This window comes from Paraphaeosphaeria sporulosa (genome assembly GCF_001642045.1).
Source record: "Paraphaeosphaeria sporulosa strain AP3s5-JAC2a unplaced genomic scaffold CC84scaffold_2, whole genome shotgun sequence".
In the NCBI taxonomy this organism is placed as follows: Eukaryota; Fungi; Ascomycota; class Dothideomycetes; order Pleosporales; family Didymosphaeriaceae; genus Paraphaeosphaeria; species Paraphaeosphaeria sporulosa.
In genome coordinates, this window is record NW_017253361.1 from 1,608,815 (window position 1) to 1,629,562 (window position 20,748).

Here is a 20,748-nt window from a genome sequence, read left to right on the forward strand (position 1 = left end):
TCTCAATTTGCAGCTGAAGCCTCGATGGATTATAAGCCCGTCCAAGGATGTGGACATCGAAGAAACTTTTTCGACTTCTTGTGAACTCTCCAACTCAAATGAGATATTCAAAACCACGCAATGACCGGGGTAGTCAAGAGCAACAGGTGCGGAACTTGCAGAGACCGCAAAATCAAGGCACGGCATCACATCGTGCAAAATGCAAGCCACTAATTGCCATAGTGCGATGAAGTCCAGCCAGTCTGTGGCCCCTGTCATAAAGGGAAGCGAATATGCAAAGATCCAATCAGCAAAGTCAAGTTTGCCCGACCAAAGGGTATATCTCCACATGTGGCTCGCGAAAGCGAAAGCTTGATCGAGACACTCCCGCGCATAAGCATTGTCCGCTCCATTTTCACCACTGAGGGTAGTTCTTTCCAGACACTGAGGATCGGACGCCGGAGAAGAGCGCTCAGAGGTGTAGCGAAGCCGGATGCTTATGCCACGCTTCCGCTGCTACGGCCTCCAAAGCTATCTTCTGTCGAGTCGTTGCAATTGGCCATGCTGCAAAGCTTCAAATTAGACCAACCTGGCTTGCGGCTATCTGTGATGGCTGGATTCATGGAAGACGTACCCCGCATGCTCGGTCAGTCGACGGCTTTTGATGACTCGATCTCCTGTCTCGTCAATTGCCACGGTCTTACCCTCCGTGGTCAGCGACCCGCGGGCGATATAGCCCAAGGACATTTATATGCAACAGCACTCTTGAGCTTACAAACTGCACTGAGAGATTCGGTCGAGAGCTATTCTGACCTCACTTTGGGTGCCGTGACTATTCTTGGCTACGTCGAGGTATTCGGCGGTGGTTCTCGCATACCTCAAAGCGTCCAGCATGCAGGAGGTGCATGCAAACTGATAGAGGTGAGGGGTCCTTCTCGCCCTCATTCGAATTTCACAAAGGTCCTCTACATGGCCCAACGGGGACAAAGTGTATGTGTCCCACCCAGTTTCGATTCGGCAATCTCCATCTATCGACACTCGAACCTTGATCGAAAACCCTTGAAGGCTGTGAAACACTTTGTCTAACAGATGTAGGTCGTCGTGTCTATTATGCGCAATGAATCATGCTTCTTCAGCGAACCGGAGTGGAAAAGGATCTCGTACGATAATCTCTACGATCGTGAATCGGATTTCTTTATTGATGAGCTTTTGCGAGAGTTCACCGCATTGCCAGCACTGCTCGTCAATGTGCGAGCATTTTACTACTCGCCTGACGAGATAGTCAGCTATGGTATCTACCTCGAAGCCCTACGGCTTCGGGAATCCTTGGTATTGGTGACTGATTTCGTCAATCAAAAGCTACGAAACGGGCATGACATCGCGGAAGGGCCTCCGACACTCGGAGACACATTCCTGACCAAAACCTACCAGTTTTCCTCCAGGGAACTGGCTCATGTCTGCACCTTTTCCTGGGGTGTTTCAATTATTATCAACACCATCATCGCTCGCTTTCTCCCCGCGAACACAACCGCATCTGTAGTCCGCGGCCTGCAAGAACAGTGCTTATTCGCCCGCCAACGCATCTTCATGTCCTGCAAATACTCACAGCAATTCCGCCCCTTCGGCACCCAATATCTTGCTGCTCCACTTATCATTGCCTATCGAGGCGCCACGGTCGAGGAAAAGACATGGATCATGCACCAGCTGTGGCAGATAGGCGAGCTGATGACTGAAGTGGAGGTAGTTTGGGGTTCCGTCAGCTTGGAGTACGCATCGAAGCTTTTCTACGGAGAGTCGATTGTTCTTCCTTCAGGTCGTGGAGACAGCGAAGACAGGAATGGCTCTGACTTCGCTAATTGTTCGTACATGATGAAAGTACGGAAGCAGTGGGAGCAGTTCAACGTCGCTAACAGAGTGCTTTACTGGGAGGGAAAGAACGCTTGACCGCCAGATGCCAACAGACAAGATTCGAGACTGGCAGCTTGCCATACCGTACCACAGGTGTCTCGGGCATTCCAGCTTACGCGCCGGATCCGAGTCTCCCATCGACGCCAACCTTCATTACCACCGACGCGATTTCGGACCATGACTACGGAGCCATTTCTCCCCGGGGAGCCAGCGTGCAGGCGTGATAGGCCTGTGTGTCGTCAACGTGTTTCGCATTGATCGCCTCCATGCCCAGGATGCTGTTCGGTTAACGGGTCACATGCCGCTCGATGATTGGCCGGCCGAGCACACAAGCCACACGCGTCTCTTGTTTTTCCTGCACTATGACGTAGAAATTCGTGGCGCACATCATCATCATCATCGCCAACCCTGTCTTTGATCGTCAGCGCACCACGTATAAGGAGGCGTACGCAGCGGCGGGGAGTTTCAAATCTTTGTCTTCGTTCTCACTGTCGGCCTCACCTGCCTTGTTACTTTACGCGAAGTACTTGCCCCGGCACAGCTTTCTACCACTATCATCAAAACCTCTTTCGAGCAAACTTCCCACCCAAATTTCAAAATGCCGTTCCTCGACGTCGCAATCCTGCCGCTTCGCGCAGTGCAGGCCGTCTTCTCCATCATCGTGCTCGGCCTGACCGCATACAGTACGCACACTACCCCAACCTAGCTTCTCATGACCTGCACCCACTAATGCCCCCGCCCAGTAATCGATGCCTACCGTGGCCCGGGCAGCTATGACTCCTGGACGCCTGACTCAGTTGACTTTATGCTCTTTACCTCTATTTGGACACTCCTTGCCGTCGCCTACCTGACCCTTGCGCCCAGCCGCTTCCCGGCCGCCGCGCACAAGTTCGCCATTATCGGTGTCGAGGCCGTCACCATGATCTTCTGGTTCGCGGCATGGGTTGCGGTTGCTTCCTGGTGGGGTAACGTGTGGCACGGTGCAGGACATCACCCGGTGTGGTCGTCGGGCGTGGCGGCGATTATATTCAGCGCGTTCATCTGGTGAGTACTTCTATTCTTATGTGGGGATGTGGGCTAACACGGTCAGGCTTGCGTTTGTGATTACCACAGTCGTTGCGGCGCTGCATGTACGCAGGACGTCGCGGAATGACACTGCGCCGCCGCCGCAGATGCAGGGCGTCTAAACTACTCCAAACCATCTTATCTCACCCATCGAATGAGACGAGAGGAACGGTCGGAAATGTCTTCACCTAGCGACGCAAGTGTTATTTTCAGTCTGCGTCATCCTCTTGTACGATCTCGGCGCCGAAATTGATGGCTTGATAGCGCGGAGTTTTGTCGGTTTTTCTTCTTCACATTATACCCATTAAAAGGTTGTTGTCTCGTATTGTACACCGGAACTTTAATGATAATGACGAGTTACTTGCATGCGAATATGGCGCTATGACAATTGCTCACGATTTGACGTTCAAATTTCTTTATGAAGGTGGATCAACGATGGCGTGTGCACGCTGCGTTGGGCATCGTATTGGCGTTGTGGGAACGGAATTCGATAAACTACACTAGTCCACTCATCGCGGCGCCTAAGCCAACCTACTGTGTACACAGCCCTAATGCCGACGTCAACGGTGCTGCGGCTGCACGTACGACGCGACGCGTCGCCAACTCTCTACCAGCCTCAGCCTCAGCGCACGTCATCTGCTGTTTCACCTCCCTTCCACACCCCATCCCAAACCCCCGAGGGTCTGTTCTAATTCACCCACACCACATTCGCTGGTCCCCCGCTAAAGCCTCCCAGCTGCGCAACCGCCGCCGCAGTCTTCCCTCCATTATCAATTTTCCATACTTCGATAAAGTTCGCCGCACTATCTGTGATCGCGAAGTACTCCTCACTGAATGACGCAGGGGCAACAGCATTCGCCCCGCCACCGCTCGCTGTAGTAGGCAGCAGGAACAGCTGTTCTGTAATGGCGCCGGTGGAGGACAGGGCGAACGCGGAGACGTAGCCTGGAGAAGTGGAGGTGCGGGAGCGAGTGGAGGCGATGAGGTATTTCGGACTCGAAGAAGATGAGGCAGAGGGGGGAACGGAGAACATAACCTCATCCGCCCAGTAGCTACTCGTGTTCGTAAACCCTTCTGGAAGCAGCGCGTACGTGGCATTCGTATCCCTCAGCAATCCCGTCGCCTCATCCCGCGCATACACGGCAACTTCGTTCGCCGCCTCGTACACCACATACGCCCAGCTCCCCGCAGGATGCACGGCTAGGTGTCTCGGATCCGAGCCCGAGGGCGCGGGGAGGTACTGCAGCGTTTGTGCGGTGGATGTGACGTTGTCGTCGGAGAAGGAATGCGTCCACACGGCGTTGCCCATGTCGTCGGCGGAGTAGACGAAATCGGCGCCCGGGGATATGGCGAGGCCGTGGACGCCGGATGTGCCGTTATACGTTATGTTTGCGAGGATGGATTGCAGGGTGCCGGTGGAGTCGACAGAGACGGCGTGTGCGGCGCAGCCGGTGCTGTACGGGGCACCGAAGACGGTGTATGGGGGTGTGCGAGCGGCGGCGATAAAGTTTGCGTTTTGGCCTGGGGGTGTTAGGGGGTTTCCTATGGAGAGGAAGGGGGAAGGGGCGGACAGGATGGAGGGAGGGTTATGTTGCGCGTGGATGCGAGGCTGCGGTTGGCTGTGATGGAGTAGCTCTGGTACTGTCCGGTTGCCGAGACATATAAGTTTTGCTTGCGTTCCTAGGACTGTTAGTATTTTCCATGCAATTGGCTCAAGTCGGTCCCATACATCGATAGCAATCCATTTCGACCCAGTTGATGACTGTATCGTGATGTTATTCACGAGGGTCATATTGTTCGTCGCATCATCAAACTCCACACCCGCAATCAAGCTGCCGCTGAAGAAGCCGGAAAAGAAATAGTGTTTGTCACCGAGGACTGTTGGGACGGCGGCGAAGAGCAGGATGGATGAAGAGAGACGCATTGTTGGTGATGCGAGGCCAAAGGTTGAATAGTCAGGGGAGAGTCCTTGATATAAGACATACAAAGTCTGGATTCCTTACATAGAGCACAAGCTGCAGTATTATACTATTCATTGTACGCAAGTGTTTCATGATTCATGCGATGCCACTGGATCATCTGGGGATGTTTCCTCCCATGGGCGTCGAATTTGGGTCAACTAACCCATTACGGGTTAGGCCGGTGCGACTCGAGAGCAACGCGTAAGTGCGACACGTAGACCGGCAGTTTGGAAAACTCGTCACTTCTATTATAATATTATTGTCTGGAGGAGTTCTGATTTGCATCCTTGCATAGCTGCTACTGCGACGGTCCTTGTCCGGTTCGTGCACCGGCAGACACGCTTTTCGCCAACGTGTGCGTCCCACAATTTGGAGGACAGCACTAAGTAAAATGGTACTGTACAATACAAACCAATCTACGCTGGTTGATGTGCCCTTACGACGTCTCGTCGCTCTCGCGTGGGCGATCAAAAATTAAAGCAATCTCCTCCAGAGACGGTCCCTTGGTTTCGGGGAACAAGAACCACACACCCACAAATTCGACCATGACCCAGACAACAAAGATAATGTAAAGGTGCCACGAGATATTCTCCAGCCCTACCGGCACAGCGAAAGTGGACAGAATCATGAAGCATAACTGTACGAAGTAGAAAAAGGCCAGGCCGCGGGTGCGCAAGCCGAACGGCAAAATCTCCGGGATGTAGAGGCCTAGGTTCCCGTTGAAACCAAGATTGTAGGCGGGCGAAAACAGGTACAGGAAAACAACAACAGAGTAGCCAGCAGCCTTGTTGCTGTTATGTTTGGCGACCGTGGCGCTCCCGGCGGTAATACAGATGACGATGATCCACATGCAGGCCAGGGACGCGAGGAACAGCGTACGGCGACCGACTTTGGCAGGAAGAGTAGCGAAGTATAGAGCTGAAAACCAAGAAAGCATCTGACTGGTTGCATTGATCAGCGTCTGTTGCAGGTCGTTCTTCAATCCAACGGAAGTGAGGATGGGCGATAAGTAGTACGAGACGAAGGCATTTCCGGACATTTGGCTACAGATGGCGGCCCAGGTCATGATAATAAGCCGCCTCCTGTTTCCGAGGCTTTTCAACGACCGCAGGAAATTACCAGTGATCTTCTTTGCCTCTGCCTCGATTGACAACGCTGCCGTGATCTCCTGGAACCCGTCGATCAGATTTTAGAAACATCTCCGATACCCCATACAAGCCCTCTTGGGATGAGCAATGACTATCTCACGCCAACCGTTGAATGAACACGCCGCGTGGCAGAGAGGAAGCCTCCGTTGGATCTGCTCATGTCCCTTGGTTCCCTTTACTTTCATCATATCCACCCATGGTTTCCCTTCCTCGACACAATTACACTGTCGGCTCATGAGTTAACTGGGCTCCGAAGAAGGCTCTCTTCTCCACCACGCTCTTTTCGGGATCTCTCTGCCGTTCTCTTATGATTCACGCTTGGATAAGATATCGAGCAATTCATTTTGGAAACACTCCAAGCGACGGATCTTGATCGAGGTTCTTGAGGAGCCGTCATACAGTTCCCTAGAGGCGTTGACCGTCTTGGCGCTGGACCTATCTGGCATGACCAACGGTGCTCAAGTTTGGGGCCCCCTTACGGTAGCCACCAGACTCGCAACACAGCTGATTCCGGACGCGCCTCGCACATTCAGAACGTCACCCGAACAGCTACCTGATCAGGCCGCTGATGACCAAGACCAGCTACGCAAAACCCGATTGTTCTGGGCAATCTATGCTCTCGATTCCTATGTCAACATAACAACCTGTCACAACGGCGAGCTGCTTGATCGAAGTATAGAGCGGCTCCTGCCAAACCGTGCACTTGCATGGGAAACGCCCGGAGGTCCGTTATACTCACGGTCAGAAAACCAGTCAATGTCAATCGATCCACAATATGTTTTCAGCCACCATTTAGAAGCGTTGGATCTTTCGCGAGAAATCCACCGCATCTATGTCGATTTCAGCTACCATAAGTCCTCAGGTGAAGCTGACACTGTTGGTGACTGGATCAGCAGGGTTTTGTCGTGTTCCGCAGATTTATTCGACTGGTCAGCAAGATTACCTCGCATGCTGCAAATGGACGCAGTTCAAGAAACAGCCAAAGTTACTCCTCGCTGCTTCTCTTCACTTGTGATGCTGCATGGGTACTGGTGCGCTCTTGTAATCCACCTGCACAGTATGGTAATATGTCCGACCCTGCCGGAGTGTCCGCGTCTGAGCGAAGTCCGGAGTCAAAGCCATGAGCACTGCACGCGCGCTGTAGAACATCTCATAGGGATGATCGGCCGGATCAGAGGCACCACACTGAAACAACTAGGATGGCCTTTCGCTTGGTCCCTCTGGACAGCTCTGCGATATCTTCTTGCCTGTCAAGTCCATTCCGGGATGCAAATTTTGGATGGTTGGGACACCCTTTTGCGGTGTCTCCAGGCTGCTGCAAAGTATTGGCAGATCGGCATGAAGTACTGGCGCATGCTCAATCGAGCCATGTCAGAACTCCAACAAAGCATGTCTAGTCCACTGCTAGGGCCACCTAGGTTCCTATCGTCAGTCGTAGATTTGCGAATCTCAACCGCAGACCTAGAGGATCGCTTCAGGGTCGATCCTGTGTTGCATCAAAGAGACGATGTACCGGAGCACTCCAATAACACCGATGCTACCCGATTTGGCTGTGAGTATCCGGATCCTCGCGCAGTTGAGAACAACTTGGCTACGGAAATGTCCATCTACTCCACCAGCATATTCCAGGACCCGGATACCTGGTATAATATGCCTCTCTATGCAACATCGGCTTATCAACAATCGTCTCAATCAACATTTGACAGCACAGCAGCTTATCCGTAAACTGGAACAGCAAAGTCCACAATACTGGCCGGCGAGGCCGTCACAAAGGCACTGAAAAGTGCAGGAACAATGCCTTGGACGAACATGTTGGCAGAGGGCTTAGTGAAGATAGTAAAGATTGGTTAGTGGGCTATATATATTGGAAATACGATTTAACGATGATTGCAATGCTATCCAAATGTCAACTTTGCAAGAGCCTGACTTAGGCGAAATGCGATGATAACGATACTCAGCCCACTTCTCCACACTTTTAAATCCTTTCCTGGGGTTCATGGGCCTACCTGCGAACCAACGGGGACAATACCGATGCGGTTCAGTATCGGTGATTGGTCGGACGAACATAATCCGACGTTCAATGATAGCTGATCATCCCACCTACTGTGGCACCGAGGAGTAGCATCAACCTTCCCATGCAGATCGAGTTGACAGTACGATGGTGATGCTAACCGGTTGGATGTTCCGAGGAATCTTGCGCGAAACTTCGAACATAGGCATGGATTATCTTCCCTACTAAGGATAAGTGGAGTTGCGGCAAGCATACGCCGATACAGCGACCTTCCCAGCGACCCTTCCCGCGACCTTTCTCCACGTCAAGCGGCTTGTGGCACGCTACGTACATAGGGCCCGGGGGTAGAGCAGACCGAGAGCGGGATACCGGATGACTCCGAACATGTGGATGCGAGAAGCACCTGGGGAATTGCAGCAAGATTTGGGATCGTAGAGAGTGTGAGAGGCAACCTTGCGCCTTTGGACCCAGACTCGGGTCATTGACAAAGGAACTAGCGGAATTTCAATCTTCCACTGGCCAGTTCGCACCGTGGAACCTATCACCGCGCATGATACCTTTTCAGAAGATACGGGATGTGAGCTTCAGTAGTGTACACAATCTGAAGTCAGATGTGGCGTCGAGCGCATGGTCTGCTGTTCTCCTTCATCCTCTTAGAAATGACAGAACTCCGCACCATGGTCCGGAGACTACCCTGCCAGCTCATCTCGTACTGCCTGCCAATTCAAAGCATCAGGTCGATCTTGAAGTTCCTTATCACATGACTGCTTTCATTGCCCGGCACTTCAAAAGACCGGAAGATGGCGGAAGCACCATAACTTTGACATATGCAGAGAGCTACGAGGACCGGCCATCACTTGTCCCTTATCTACGTCACAAGTCACACCGACAAGATTACAGCAAGGACTTGTTCGGTCCGAGGGATATTTACGAGTTGCGTGGCCCGAACATTGTGAATGCCGTAGGATACTATGATACAGAAGGCACGGAGGAGGTCGTACAACCCTTCCATTTCCGGACCTTTCGTTTTATCCGACTTCAGATCGACGTAAGCACCTCTGAACTTGTCCTCGAGAAGATAAGTCTCCAAGAAACCAACTATCCTCTTGACGTTGTCGCTGCCGTGGACACAAACTCGGACATAGATGTCAAGCCACTGTGGGAGACCAGCGTCAGGACGCTCAAGAACTGCATGCATAACTGCTACGAAGACTGTCCATTCTACGAACAGCTGCAATACGCCATGGACACCAGGAGCTCCATACTCTTCACCTACTATGTGTCCAGCGACAGCCGCCCCGCACAACAAGCAATCATACAACTGCGGAATTCCTTTGTCGCGCATGTTGGCCTCACGGCGAGCCGCGCACCTTCGCATCGGCTGCAGATCATTCCTCATTTCTCACTCTACTGGATATCCATGGTGTGCGACCACTGGCTCTTCAACGGCGATCGCTCATTCACGATGCAATTCCTACCAATCATAGACGCGATCCTGAATTACTTCAATAGCCGTTTGGACCCACGGCTGAACCTTATGACGTCGGAGGATCGGCCGGGAATCTGGAACTACCACGATTGGACGGAGGAATGGCGGCCATACGGAATCCCCCCTTCAGTCGTAAAGACGGGGATCTCTACGTACACGAATGCGCTGTATGCATATACGCTGAAGAATGCTGCTTCATTGTTGCATGACCTCGAACGGTCTGCTCTGGCTGTAGAGTACTGTGGCCGCGCAGATCTCGTGACTGAAGCAATACTTCGGCACTGTTTCGATGGTAATTACTTTACCGACAGCCTAGCTGAGGCCACGCAATGCGGAAGATACTACAGCCAGCATAGTCAAGCATGGGCTGTTCTGTGTGGTGCTGCAAAAGGCGAGGCCGCTGCGAAAGTCCTACACGATTCATTGGACGATAAAGCGAGCACTTTCATTCCTACATCGGTTTCAATGTCATTCTACATGTTGCGGGCCCTGGCCATGGCTGGCAAAGACACTTACAACGCCAACTTCCGTCGCTTCTGGGCTCCCTGGAGAGCGCAGCTCGCACTGGGACTAACCACTTGGGAGGAAGACAGTGTTTCGCAGCGCTCAGATTGTCATGCTTGGGCCAGTGCTCCGATCTATGAGTTTCTGGCTGAAGTCGCGGGAGTCAGGCCAGCTGAGCCTGGCTGGGCGGCGATTTGCTTTAAACCTAGTATCACGTTGTATCGGGACTTCGAGGCAACTGTGCCAATTCCAGCACAGAGGGGTCGTGAGCTGGGCCGCGTACACGTTGCCTGGGCTCCCACAGCTGACCACGATGTGGAGGTGAGGCTGTCCATTATGGGTTGTAACGTTCCCGTGCACGTCAGGTTGTCCTCGCGACCCGTGCAGATAGTCGTAGGTGGCCAGGATTACACATTCATTGTACATAGAAAGGATATCTATGGTAGCCCAAGGAAGAACTCGATGCTGTAAACTACGCTTCGCTGCACCATAAGTCGAGATTGGAAGTAGATATATGTAACACTTGATCTCCCCAATGTTCCGCCAGCGAGTGCAAGCGTGCTGGATCCAATGCCCATCGGAGCATCGTCAGTTGCTGCTTCTTCCTATGCTCCCGTGTCACTGACACATGATCTAGATTTGAATTCTTCATGTGGCCATCATACATGAGGAGCATCACTCCTATGAGATGTGTAAAGCATTTCTCAGATCTGTATAGGAACCAGATGCCGATTCGCATTAGCGGCACTACGCAGGATCGCGCAACCTACGATCCAAACTTTGAGGGCTATGTAAACCATCATGTTGACGATACGTTGGATGCGCCCATGGATCTGACATATGGTCCCAAGTTTTTTGACCTGATCAGTAAGCCTTCATGCGTGCTTGTGCTATCACATAAACTGACTTTGTACCAGACGAATTTGGTGCAGAGACCATCTTGGGTAGGGACTTTCTTATCTGGAACTCACAGGGGAAAATGACCTTTCTGATCATCTTCCGGATTTATAGGTTTCAATCGAGGGCGAGGCAATAAGAAAAACACCTTTGCGGCGATTCTGGAGGCACGCAAACGAGCGTCGAAGAATATCTACGCTATCGAGCTTGGCAATGAGCCAGACCGTATGTCTTCCCCTTCTTCTTATTTGCTTCAAGATGTTGTACCCCGCAATTTTCAGTGTGGAAAACTGATTGCCACCCTCGATAGTGTACCTGATGTGGCAACAGCCCATAGCCGTCGCGCCCTGGAACGAGACGCAGGAAGGGGAAAGCAACGCGGACTGGGCTCAATCTTTCCTCAAAATCTGGCCGGGCAAGCTTCCCATTCTTTTTGGCCCGTCATACGCTGTACCTATCCCGCTTTCACCCGCTTGGCCGAATACCAATTACTTGATCAACACTGTATACGACCAGACGATCAAGAACGCCATGAAGATATACAGTGGACATCTTTATGCACTATCCAACGGAACAACGCTTGATGGCGAGATGAGTCACGTCCGGACTTCCTCGGATGTTGGTACATTTCTGAGCCAGATTGCGTCGGTAAAGGTTGCGGGTAGAGACTATGTTCTCGGTATGTTCCGCTTCACATGTACCTTGCGAGATGCTCTTTCTGACAGCCGCCATAGGTGAGACCAATTTCCACGGCCTGGATGAAGAGATGGATGCAACATTCGGCGGTGCCCTGGTCACGCTCGATCGCTCCCTCCGAAGCACCTCTATCGGCATCAAACGCCTCTTCTACCACCAAGGCACGGTCAATCAAGGTCAGTCATGTCCAACGCGAGCCCGCTGTATCCCGCTTGCGCTTACTCCCTATCAGCATTCTTTAATTGGTGGTCCGACAATCAAGTCGAGGCTCCGTTCTACGGCGGATACGTCTCCGCCCTAGCCTTGGCCGGTGGTGACAAGATCGTTGCAGGAGATAAGGGCACCACGCGCTACGCTCAATACATCGTCTACGCGAGAAACAAACCCATAAAGCTGGTCCTGCTGAATACCGACTACTATTCCGGCAATGGGACTCGCAGCTCGACTACATTCAACCTGTCAGGTCTCATAGGCCTGAAGAAGGCGAAGGCTCTCCGATTTGCAGCTGCATCAAGCGCGTTGACGACCGAGCCAGGTGATACAACTGCCACCTCTCATCCTACTATTGGAGGTACGTGTGATCTTCGCACTGGTATTCACAATTTCTGGGTAGACGACCTTGCTGATGAATTCAGGCCAGTACTTCCTGAACAAGGATTGCGCTATTGCTAGCGACCGAAAGTACGAATACCGCGAAGTGAAGGGAGGGAAGGTATCCTTTGCGTTGGCCGCCTCCGAGGCGTTGATTGTCTACCTATGAATATTAGTCATCACCACGCTGAGCCTCAAGTCTCAAGCGGAGCTAATTTCATCACGTTATCTAAAATGTGACTGTCGTGCTCGCTATAGGACTGCATTCTTGGAGGGGGTCCGTCCAGGTGCTCTTTAGTCGCCTTCGGTGGTGTTGGTAGTTGGGGCTGCGAGTTTGGGTAAGGGTAAGCGCGACAACGCGTGCCTCCTCAGCCACGAAGCCTAGCGGAGCGAAGCAGTTGCTTAGCAGAAGCTTACACATTTCGTGGAGCTCTTAATTCTACCGCGTGGCAGTGACAACCCATGATATCCTCATCTCGCTCGGCCGTGATGCTCTTTAGCAGTGTACCCAACAATCTCATCGTTTTCGAGCCTGCGCCTGACCGGTGGGTCTCCAGTGATATTGACCTGGTCGCTCCGCATCGACTTGAACATCCCTCTCAACGCTTTGGAAGCTCCATTTATTATGGCCCTCCGTGATCGGTACTCTTCCAGTCGCAAATCGCTCGTTCTGACATGCATTTGCAACTGGCGCATACGCGTCTTCGTGGGAAACGTCGGGCCACTTCGACTAGGAACGGCGACACTCGTGTCAACAATGATTACATTGGATTGTTCGCACCATCACACCAAGACGACGGTGCACAGTGAACTTTAAACCGTTGGCAGTCCTTTTTCCCAAGCTCTTCGTGACCTCCTCGGATCCGTTTGTGGTAGATTTGATGATTGCATCGATGATTAATCCTTACGGATTCGGATAATGCTGGTCGTATTACAGCTGCAACTCCGGCGTGAAGGTCGGCGTATAACCTCGGGCGTGTTCATACGTATGGACTGCGTCCACAGGCACTTCACATCTTTCGTCGACTCCTCAGGCGGAGGCCCATTAGTCGCAGCTTCGAAAAGAATTTTTATCCAAGACTTTCGGCTGTTATTAGGCTGCGTGCCCAGGATAGGACCTTCCGTTCAACAAGTTGACCTGCCGGAAGCCAAGCCGAGGTGCTTGGCATGTTGGACGCTAGGCTCAACTTCCCTAGGTTCCTCTCGAACGGCCCGCTCTCCATTGCACTAACCTTTGTCTGCGGGCCCTTGTATAATTTACCACGCTCGTATGGGAAAGCAGTCTGGGGTGTCGCGTGGACGTACTCCTTCTGCAGAGTCGACATTACGCGATGCCGGACTATTAATGAACTCTCTACGGCGCGGATAGTATGCAGGGCGAACGTGGGCATGCGGATACCATGCATGCTTCGGAGGCATACTACATACCTTCGCCAGCAAATCGTCCAATGACTTCCGCCTACTGTTGGTCAACTGCCGCACTGCTCCAGTAGGCGCTGGGCGTCGACGCCTTGAGCGTATACGAATAGATGAACTAAGGATTGACGCTCTGTCAAGCGTGAGCTGTGCCACTTGCCTGCTCATCCGGAGTTGCACGCGTTGGCGCCTCGTCTTACTTCGTACCAAGCCGGCAAATAAGAAAAAGCCAAACCGTGCCGCACCCTCGAAAATCTCATTGTTCGCCTTCCAGAACATTGGCGATCATCCGCTCCATGTCGTTGCATCTGGCGACCATGACTAGAAGAGCTTCTCGAAGTCGTCGCGAGAAGTAGATGCATGCGAGGCTCCTGCTGCCGCACCCACTTTTGTTACCGGGTGCTGGGTGCCTGGTCGCGAAGGCGATCCCAAGAACCAGCTCGAGCTTGCTTGGTTCAATCTATTTGACGCCGCAATTGTGGACGGCGGAAATCTCATCTAAGTCCAACGTGACAAGATGGGGGCCTGTTCGATCTGCTGCTGACGCGCTTTCCCGTACCTGATCCGTCCAATGCCTCGCAGCACAGGCTGTCAATATCTGCTAGAAAGCCTTCCCTCGAACCGAGACACCCAGTCACACCTGCGAACGAGGATTCGGCGCGCAATCGCGACATTCCGGCAGTCTGGCAACCCCAACTCCACGTGTTGCCCGAGAGCGCAACTGGAACCCTCCAGAGTGCTTTACCGAAATCCGCCAAGATAGGATAGACGCCATTGTGCTGCTGTGATTCGTCCATAGAACAGGTGTACGTCCAAGCTTTGCCAAACCTGGACTACGGCTATTGGAGGATAAATGACACGAATTTAGCCGGTCACCAGGCCTGGCTCCTCCTTCGGTACAGCCGGGCTGCCCTCCGGCTTAGGATTTTACAGTATGGTCGTCTGGGGAAGAGCCCGGGGAAGGTGACAGCGCGGGGAGACTATAAGTGCATGGTTCTCTCGTCTGCCATGCTTGCAGTCAAGCGCGTCGCTTTCATACATCGACACCTTCGACAAGATGGTCAAAGGAGAATCCGCGGACCCGATCGTCACTCGCCTCGTCGAGGAGGACAAGGTGCCATGGTACAGGAAACCTAACCTTCGGGTTATGTACGTTTACCTGTTCCTGTGCTGCATGGGTGTTGAGATGACCTCTGGTTTCGACTCTCAACTCATCAACACGCTCCAGTTCTCGCAACCTTTCAACCATTGTAAGTCTGTCATCCTAGACGCATGAAAATTTCACTCACAAATAGATCAGACTTCGGCAACGGTTACAAGAACGCGAAGAACAAATGGGCTATCGAAGATGGCCTCCTTGGTTTCATCTCCTCGTGCTACCAACTCGGCTCCATCCTCGCTGTCCCTATCGCCCCGTGGTTCAATCAGAAATTCGGTCGACGATGGTCTATCATGACGGGTTCGTTGATCATGTGTGTGGGAGCTATCCTGCAAGGGTTCGCTCAGCATGGTAAGAACCCTCAACAAATGCTTCAGCATACAATCTGACGTCCGAATTTAGTTGGCATGTACATCATTGCTCGTATGCTGCTCGGTGTCGGAATCGTCTTCTGCATTATTTCCGGATCTGCCTTGATCGGTGAACTTGGTCACCCCAAGGAGCGTGCTTTCCTGACCTCGCTTTTCAACGCGTCGTACTTCGTCGGTGCCATCGTTGCGGCTGCCATCGCCATCAAGACCGTTGAGATTGCTGGAGACTGGAGCTGGCGCCTGCCCTCTCTGCTACAGATCTGCCCGTCTCTTCTCCAGATTGGGACCGTATTGTGAGTTTTGCCATCCTGGCTTTTGAGATTCAAACCTAACTGTGTTGCAGCCTGATTCCTGAGAGCCCCCGTTGGCTCGTCAGCAAGGATCGCGATGACGAGGCTTTCGCTATTCTCACCAAGTACCACGCCGAGGGCGATGCCAGCTCCATCCTTGTGCAAGCTGAGATGGCTCAAATTCGATCCACCATCAAGCTCGAGCTCGAGCACTCCAAGCAATCCTGGATGGACATGCTCCGCACCGCCGGTATGCGCCGCCGTGTGCTCATTGCCTGCATGATGGGTCTTTTCACGCAGATGAGCGGCAACACCCTGCTGTCCTACTACTCCAACCTTCTCTTCGAGATGATGGGCTACGAGAGCGACTACGCCAAGACTCGCATCAACATTGCCAACCAGTGCTGGTCCTTGATCAACGGTGTCACCATCGCACTTATCGTTACCCGCTTCCGCCGTCGCTGGATGTTCATGCTTTCCGCGGGTAGCATGTGCCTTGTTTTCATCAGCATGACCATCTCGTTCCATAGCCTCAGAGTTGCGAAGGACAGCGGTACCAAGAACGGCCATGCGGCTATTGCTGCGCTCTTCTTCTACTTCGCCTACTCGCCCTGCTACAACATCGGAAACAACTCGCTCACATACAGTAAGCCACCCCTGCCCCAACCTAACACCATCATCCCGCTAACTCCCTGCAGCCTACCTTGTCGAACTCTTCCCCTACGCCCAGCGTACCATGGGTATCGGTGTCGAGCAGATCTTCGGCAAGCTCGGAGGTTTCTTTTCCACCAACGTCAACCCTCTGGCGCTCAACTCCATCGGCTGGAAGTACCTCGCCATCTACTGTGCCTGGATTGCCTTCGAGTTCTTCACTGTCTACATGCTCTACCCCGAGACGTACAACCGCACGCTCGAGGAGCTTGCCTTCCTGTTCGAGGACAAGGAGCTCGCCGAGAAGCAGGCCGCCGCCGTCGAGAAGCAGATCCACGAGGGTGGCGAGCTCGGTGCCGTTGACGAGAAGCACATTGCCACCCACAATGAGCGCGCTATCTAGGTGGGGGATGTCGCTGGAGTTTTGCTGGAGCGAGATTGGTTTAATGTTGCATCCGTAGCGTTTAGTGCAGCGTGCTCGTTTGAGCTGAGCACGGCTAATTCACATACTGCTCTTTAAACTCTCGAATAATGGTATGTGATGAAAACAAATGGAACATTAGAATACCAGACTTCGCAACACCAAATGCCATTAGCTCCACTCTTTCAAAATCCCCAGACCACTCACCATGATCTTCCCGTACGTGAACCATCCCCCGCACCCATGCACGTACGGACTTACAATCTCGCCTTCTCCTGGGGATCAAGCTCCCGCCTCGCCGGCCCGCCTCTACTCCCATCCCCTAGAAACACATCCTTGTCGTCCTTGTACTCCGTCCGGAAACGCCATTTAGCGGCAAGATGTTCCGGGAGCTGCTTATTCAGACCCTTGACCATGCATTCGCCCAGTATAGGCAGGAATTTGAACGCGCTGGGTGATCACATTAGTGTGTACTTCCTGGAAGGGCATGATTTCACTTACTGCCCGCTCCCTGCACCGCCAACAAACAGGTTTGCGTAGTCTGGGTGGTAGTCTATAATGAAATCGCCGCTCGGGGTGTCGGTGTACCAGCACAGTGCTGTCTTCTCGAACGGGCGGTCCGCCAGCTCGGGTAGGATCTCGCGCAAGCCGCGGCGCAGGCGCTGCTCTCCGTCTGCGGGGACGAAGTTCGGGCGCGCCCGCGATGCGAGGGGCGGCGAGGAGATGTTGTCCTTGATGGGAGCGTGATCTTGCGTCTCTGGCGCGCGAGTATATCCCCACCCATGTATCGCGAACTTTAGCATGCGCGTTTCCGCGTGCGGCGGGAAATTGAACCAGCCGGTGCAGAAATTGGCATACATGGGCAAGTTCTTGTATTTTTCCAGTTCGTGCTCACTAAGGCGTAGGTACGCTATTGTTTGCGCTGTGGCGAGTGTCGAGTTGTACATCTCCACAAGACCTGAACCCCAGGCACCAGCTGTGAGGATAAAATGATCGCCTGGGATGCAGGAGCCGGAGAGATTTTTAACGCCCTTGACGATTTGCTGTGAACCTGTTTCAAAACCTACGACGGTACCAGCACGGCCACATATGAATGATACGCCGAGCTCGATGCATTCATCGCGGAGCTGAATGACTGCTTTGCTGGCATCTGCCCATCCGGCTTGCTCGTTACTATAGCCGAAGAACCCTGGAGATGCGAGTTCTCCGCTCAGTGCAGGATACGATCGTCGTGCAGCTGCCGCATCTTGGATCTTGGACCACGGGAGCTTATGTTTCGTGAGGGCTGCGGTCGTCTTGTCTAGCCAGGACCGGCCATGGTTGGTCGCATTACTGCCGACTAGAATAAAAGAAGCTGAGGAGAAGATCCCCTTGTACTTTGGCTCTTGCCATCGCTTGTATGCTTCATAGGCCAGTTGCAAATAGTCTTCATCACCATAATCAAAGCGCACCATGCGCGATATGTCCGAGCTCGAACCATCCGGTACCTGTCACCATGAGACTGGGCAACGCTATCCCGAAGACGAGATACCTACAGGTACCATCTGCCTGTCCAAGACAGTGATGTTTTCAAACCCTTCTAGCGCGAGTTGACGAGCTGTACTAAGGCCAAACACTCCAGCGCCGACGATGACGATTTTACTTGACTTCTCCATTTTCTGACTATCGTATATTGGTATTGGAAATGGACTCTGGTGGCTGATCGGCGCGACATGTGACAAATTCCAGACAAGTAGATGGTTTTTCGCGTGGTCGATGGCGACATCAATGGTCGGAAGGTAGCATCCGTAACGAGTGGGGCGCTAGGAGAACACCAGAACATGAGGCGGCCATCTGCGCCATTCATAAACCTCGACGAATATGATATTGACGACTAGCCCTTGGACCGCACCGGGACATACTTCTATTCAATGCTTTGAATCCTTACCCACCTCAGAGCAACTTGACTGTCTGGTACGGTTGCGCAAGCCATTTCTCCACTCCGCGAATCTCCATAACTCCGCGCCGACGATATGCGCCCTCGCTCTCACGTACAGCTTCAATAGTAAGCAGCTTCTGGTCCGCCGTTGTCGTCAGTACCAAGAGAAAGAGGTCTTCCCACTCAGGGTCATACGCTTCTGACCATTCGCGCCCATAGTCATCCCAATATGCGACAATATCGTCGGCCTTCAGCACCTCATCCTCGAGAAGTACTTGACAGGTTATTTGTAGTGTACTATGCGGAGCGTCCGTAAATCGCACAATGGCCGTTCCGTCATCATTGCCCAATAGTTCAAGGAGACTGAGGTCAATGTCGGTGAAAGAGAGAGAAAGCCAGGACCAAGTGGGCACCTCTGGCTGGCGCGCAGGCGTCGCCGCATCCCTCGGATAGCTTCTCCACAGCAGGCATCCAATCGGGCAAATAGACCAGATGCCGTGGTAGCATTGACCGCCATACACGGACTGGAGAGACTGGATAACACCACGGATCGCCAGCGGTCGGTCTGCTTCGAAGCCAAAAGTCCGCAGGCAGTATTGCTCCACGATATACAACCACAGTCTTCGGAATTGCCTGTCGTCGTTTGCTTCCATGTAACTACTATTGTAGGGTCGTCCGCCGTACAGCACGCGGCGCGGTTCTATGCGCGAATTGTAATACGACAGAGCAGTGAGCGACAGAACGACTGTATCACTAGACCTGCATCGCATAAAGGGTTCTATGTCGCCAAATACCAGCAGCCGGTGTGGCACAAAAGCCTCTTGGAAGGTCCATCCTCGCTTGTTGATCGGAAAAATATCCGTGTGTTGTGTACGGGTTGACGAAAAAGTCACGCTGGTCCACTTTTCCTCGCCACACTCACTCTGGAAGGGTATTGGAATAGTACACGAGGCACTTTCGGTGTTGTACGACGCATTGGTGTCCAGGAACCCGTCTTGCACCGATTTAGAGGTGGATGCTGCGATTGTGACGACCGAGTTCTCGTAGATCGCGCACATCTTTTCGATCTCAAGCTCTTTATCTTCGGCGCTGTCCTGTATAATGCATAGGGCATCGACCCATAGAAAATGGATGCCTAATGCATTCGTTACTAGAGCCGCATCGGAGAGCGTCTGAGGCAGCTGTGTGATTGCCAGTGCTACTTCCTTGAAGTCCTTGAGGTTTTGAGTCGTTAAGCATAGCTGCTGCGGACCGCCCCAGCAATAACTTAAAGCTATGTATTCGCCCACCGCATCCGGACTTGTTTCATGTAGAGTCAGTGACAAATGTGGTGTCTGCCCAGAGATACGCAAGATCCGAGTCGGGAGTGGTTTTGCAGATAGCTGTGGACAGCTGGCGTGATTCCCACAACAGTAATTGAGTAGTTCCCGGAGCATTGGGAGAGAATTTAGGCTGCCATAGACCCATCTAACAGGGCGCCAGTAAATGAAGTCTGCAAATGGGTCGTCTAGACACATGAACATCAGTATTTGGATGAATGATATGTGTACTTAGAACCCACCGTCTGGTACAGCAACTTGCAGGCTGTGAAGTGGTTGCCATAACAGGCGTCCTCGATCCGATATCACTTTGACGTCCAAATATCTCCAGATCTCGGGACTAGTATCCTGTTTCAGAGCGATTAAGACGACGAAAGCTTTGCTGGGCTCTTTGACAGCTGGTGGTCCTGTCATGGGCTTGACTAGATCACTCAATCGACGAATGCGGTTGGCTTGGTTCATACTTCCCAGCAGATCTTCACGCCATAGGAATTGACAAAGCATGCAATCAGTGCGAATCGCGAATGTGCTGAGTTGTGAGTGCTTAAATCCTGAAGGGCTAAATAATTCTGCAATTCCTGGGCCATGAGCCATTTTTCTGCATTGACGACAAAGTGACGGTTCATCTTCAGCTGTGCTTGTGTCTGCCCTCGACCTTATGTATCTCAACTTTTCTAACGCATTCGTTGGAATGTTTTCCCATTGTAACGGCGAGGTAAGCGATAGAGGCATAGCAGTGTGCAGTCGCACTAGTGTCAATGCAAGGTTGATGTTGAGATGTCGGCTGGGACTGAGTTCGGAGTATTGGCACCTAGCCTAAACTAGCTTTAGGCTCTGCATATTTCATGGGGGCGGCTCGGTGCGGGACAATGTACCCCGCCTTCGATTTGACTTCTACATGACCATCTAGGTTCTGTAAGACAGTCTAAAAGACAGTCCAAAATTTGGTATCTT

The 20,748-nt window shown here is 52.5% G+C and overlaps 10 protein-coding genes across 10 annotated transcripts; 6 read left to right on the forward strand and 4 right to left on the reverse strand.

The window, feature by feature from the left end:
* Positions 1-2,112, forward strand: CC84DRAFT_1255741 (uncharacterized protein). Its single transcript, XM_018184565.1, has 3 exons — positions 1-177; positions 223-969; positions 1,075-2,112. The coding sequence occupies exons 1-3, from the start codon at positions 121-123 to the stop codon at positions 1,921-1,923; spliced, it is 1,653 nt and encodes a 550-aa protein (XP_018040141.1). The 5' UTR covers positions 1-120; the 3' UTR covers positions 1,924-2,112.
* A 195-nt stretch (positions 2,113-2,307) lies between these two features.
* On the forward strand, positions 2,308-3,570 carry CC84DRAFT_1160854 (uncharacterized protein). Its single transcript, XM_018177599.1, has 3 exons — positions 2,308-2,570; positions 2,631-2,931; positions 2,978-3,570. Exons 1-3 carry the CDS (start codon positions 2,486-2,488, stop codon positions 3,072-3,074), a joined length of 483 nt encoding a protein of 160 aa, XP_018040142.1. The 5' UTR covers positions 2,308-2,485; the 3' UTR covers positions 3,075-3,570.
* On the reverse strand, positions 3,541-4,928 carry CC84DRAFT_1255743 (3-carboxy-cis,cis-mucoante lactonizing enzyme). The gene is made up of 3 exons (XM_018184566.1): positions 4,682-4,928; positions 4,524-4,632; positions 3,541-4,473 (listed from the first exon to the last, which is right to left on the reverse strand). The coding sequence occupies exons 1-3, from the start codon at positions 4,874-4,876 to the stop codon at positions 3,641-3,643; spliced, it is 1,137 nt and encodes a 378-aa protein (XP_018040143.1). The 5' UTR covers positions 4,877-4,928; the 3' UTR covers positions 3,541-3,640.
* Positions 4,929-5,379: 451 nt separating this feature from the next.
* Positions 5,380-6,084, reverse strand: CC84DRAFT_1111430 (general substrate transporter; the record flags this gene model as incomplete). The annotated part of the gene is made up of 1 exon (XM_018175278.1): positions 5,380-6,084. A coding segment is annotated over exon 1 (600 nt), but the record flags the coding sequence as incomplete, so codon positions are not given.
* A 421-nt stretch (positions 6,085-6,505) lies between these two features.
* Positions 6,506-7,883, forward strand: CC84DRAFT_1202409 (uncharacterized protein; the record flags this gene model as incomplete). Its single annotated transcript, XM_018181774.1, has 1 exon — positions 6,506-7,883. One exon carries the CDS (start codon positions 6,506-6,508, stop codon positions 7,784-7,786), a length of 1,281 nt encoding a protein of 426 aa, XP_018040145.1. The 3' UTR covers positions 7,787-7,883.
* Positions 7,884-8,538: 655 nt separating this feature from the next.
* CC84DRAFT_1137694 (Six-hairpin glycosidase) lies at positions 8,539-10,536 on the forward strand (the record flags this gene model as incomplete). Its single annotated transcript, XM_018176160.1, has 1 exon — positions 8,539-10,536. Exon 1 carries the CDS (start codon positions 8,623-8,625, stop codon positions 10,534-10,536), a length of 1,914 nt encoding a protein of 637 aa, XP_018040146.1. The 5' UTR covers positions 8,539-8,622.
* A 57-nt stretch (positions 10,537-10,593) lies between these two features.
* CC84DRAFT_1081267 (uncharacterized protein) lies at positions 10,594-12,418 on the forward strand (the record flags this gene model as incomplete). The annotated part of the gene is made up of 8 exons (XM_018173923.1): positions 10,594-10,652; positions 10,703-10,932; positions 10,983-11,009; positions 11,077-11,187; positions 11,273-11,641; positions 11,697-11,834; positions 11,891-12,229; positions 12,294-12,418. Coding segments are annotated over 8 exons (1,398 nt in total), but the record flags the coding sequence as incomplete, so codon positions are not given.
* Positions 12,419-14,592: 2,174 nt separating this feature from the next.
* On the forward strand, positions 14,593-16,586 carry CC84DRAFT_453520 (major myo-inositol transporter iolT). The gene is made up of 5 exons (XM_018186330.1): positions 14,593-14,915; positions 14,966-15,175; positions 15,227-15,488; positions 15,539-16,131; positions 16,184-16,586. Exons 1-5 carry the CDS (start codon positions 14,723-14,725, stop codon positions 16,537-16,539), a joined length of 1,614 nt encoding a protein of 537 aa, XP_018040148.1. The 5' UTR covers positions 14,593-14,722; the 3' UTR covers positions 16,540-16,586.
* A 146-nt stretch (positions 16,587-16,732) lies between these two features.
* CC84DRAFT_1193464 (FAD dependent oxidoreductase) lies at positions 16,733-18,290 on the reverse strand. The gene is made up of 3 exons (XM_018181299.1): positions 18,093-18,290; positions 17,059-18,044; positions 16,733-17,007 (listed from the first exon to the last, which is right to left on the reverse strand). Exons 1-3 carry the CDS (start codon positions 18,210-18,212, stop codon positions 16,815-16,817), a joined length of 1,299 nt encoding a protein of 432 aa, XP_018040149.1. The 5' UTR covers positions 18,213-18,290; the 3' UTR covers positions 16,733-16,814.
* A 151-nt stretch (positions 18,291-18,441) lies between these two features.
* CC84DRAFT_453526 (HET-domain-containing protein) lies at positions 18,442-20,523 on the reverse strand (the record flags this gene model as incomplete). The annotated part of the gene is made up of 2 exons (XM_018186331.1): positions 18,442-19,982; positions 20,037-20,523. Coding segments are annotated over 2 exons (1,980 nt in total), but the record flags the coding sequence as incomplete, so codon positions are not given.
* Between the last annotated feature and the right edge of the window lie 225 nt (positions 20,524-20,748).